General features: G+C 39.4%; 1 protein-coding gene across 1 annotated transcript; it reads left to right on the top strand.

Moving 5' to 3' along the window:
* Positions 1 to 441: 441 nt before the first annotated feature.
* On the top strand, positions 442 to 1823 carry LOC145045917 (caffeoylshikimate esterase-like). Its single transcript, XM_078994205.1, has 2 exons — positions 442 to 1109; positions 1229 to 1823. Exons 1-2 carry the CDS (start codon positions 567 to 569, stop codon positions 1682 to 1684), a joined length of 999 nt encoding a protein of 332 aa, XP_078850331.1. The 5' UTR covers positions 442 to 566; the 3' UTR covers positions 1685 to 1823.
* Positions 1824 to 2103: the final 280 nt, after the last annotated feature.

Below are 2103 nucleotides of genomic sequence, written 5' to 3'. Positions count from 1 at the left end.
ATGGAGGCGATCAGTAGGTGTTGGGGATCAGTTTTTATCTAGGGTATTGGCAAAGAAGGCTGGAGGTGAGCAAGGGCAAAAAACGAGTAGCTTATTTTCCAGTCAGGAGGTTTTTTTGACTGACCGGGTAAGTGGAATGGGCTTACCGAATCATCTATAATATGTAATTATCAGACATCTCGAATCAGCATTCAACACTGACCGGATCCGATAAGTTCAAATCAAACAGACCCTAAGATGATCAATATGAATATATGTGTGTGTTTGTGAGATTAATTAAATTATATATATATATATATATATATATATATATATATATATATATATATATATATATATATATATATATATATATATATATATATATATATCGATTATAAATTCATGAAGTTTTTTCAATGTTTTGGTATGGTGCTATTTGGAATAACAATAATCAAATAATCATTATATTAATTGTAACGCAAAATGAGCCCTTCTTAATTATCTCGTCAACTCCTCGGAAAGATTATTGATTATTCTATAGCCCTTTTACTCTCTACGCACCACTCCGACCACATCCACCAACCATGCCACCACCAAACCTTCCTCCACTACCCCCGCCACCACCGTTCTTCTGGGGTGAAACACCGGAGGAAGAATACTACAAATCCCAAGGCGTCCGGAACTCCAAATCCCACTTCGAAACCCCTAACGGCAAAATCTTCACTCAGTCATGGATTCCACTAGACGAAGACCAACCAGTTAAGGCCGTCGTGTTTATGACCCACGGGTACGGATCCGACTCCAGCTGGTGTTTCCAAAAGATCTGCATCGCATACGCCAAGTGGGGATACGCCGTCTTCGCCGCCGACCTCCTTGGTCACGGCCGCTCCGACGGACTCCATGGATACATCGGAGACATGGATAAAGTAGCCGCAACTTCACTATCATACTTCCTTAGTGTTCGCCGGAGCGAACAGTACAGTAATCTCCCAGCCTTTCTTTTAGGCGAATCGATGGGCGGACTGATCACCATTCTTATGTACTTCCAATCGGATCCGGACACATGGTCCGGCTTGATCTTATCTTCCCCACTTTTAGTAATACCAGAAGGCATGATTCCCTCCAAGGTAACATTTCAATTTCAAATTCTCAATCATCCCATTTTTTCCACAGATCCCAGATCTAGATCGATTGTTTAATTTGATTCACTGATCCAATTACAACTATGGTGATTTCTTGATTAAAGCTACATTTAACGATGTACGGACTACTCTTCGGACTAGCGGATACGTGGGCTGCGATGCCGGATTCTCGAATGGTGGCGAAGGCGATCAAAGATGTTGAGAAACTGAAGATAATAGCGGTGAATCCAAAACGATATGCCGGAAAACCGAGAGTGGGGACGATGAGAGAGATTGTGAGGATGACAAACTATGTTCAGAACAACTTTGAGAAGGTGAAGGTGCCATTTTTTGTTGCACACGGGACATCAGATGGGTTGGCGTGCTATACTGGTTCAGAGATGTTGTATGAGAAGGCTGTGACTGCTAAAGAGGATAAGACGTTGAAGCTTTATGAAGGAATGTATCATTCGTTGATTCAAGGGGAACCAGATGATGCTGTTGCTCTTGTGTTGGGGGATATGAAAGCTTGGATTGATGAAAAAGCTCAGAAGTTTGGGTCTAAATGTACCACTGATTAATGCTTTTCTTCTTCTTGAAGATCCTTTTAATAAAACTGGTAAAAATAGTGTGGATGTTTTGTAGTTTGAATGTTGTATTTTACACTTGATGAAGGGAATTGAGGGAGAAAGTTCTACAGGCTACTTTATGGCCGGATTATTTGTTGTGGAAATATAGAAAGAAGTTGCTACATTTTATAAAAACAAAGGATAGCAATAGCTTAACATGATGAGTTTTTTTTTGTCTTCTTTTTAATCAATAATTGTCTTGCGTCGTGTATTATTGTACCTTCTTGGCTTCTTGTTTTAATAGAAAGTTAGATACGACGATGATTCAAAAAGGGTGATGTTAAGTAAACCATTTGTTTTAACGGAATAACTGTAGTTGACAAAAGTAATTGCCAAATAAGGGTGTGTTAAATTTTATTTACGAAGTAATT

This window comes from Lactuca saligna, chromosome 5 (assembly GCF_052625555.1).
Source record: "Lactuca saligna cultivar CGN05327 chromosome 5, ASM5262555v1, whole genome shotgun sequence".
NCBI classification, from domain to species: Eukaryota; Viridiplantae; Streptophyta; class Magnoliopsida; order Asterales; family Asteraceae; genus Lactuca; species Lactuca saligna.
Note: the sequence above shows the minus strand (reverse complement) of the source record. Positions and strands in the feature narration are given on the sequence as shown.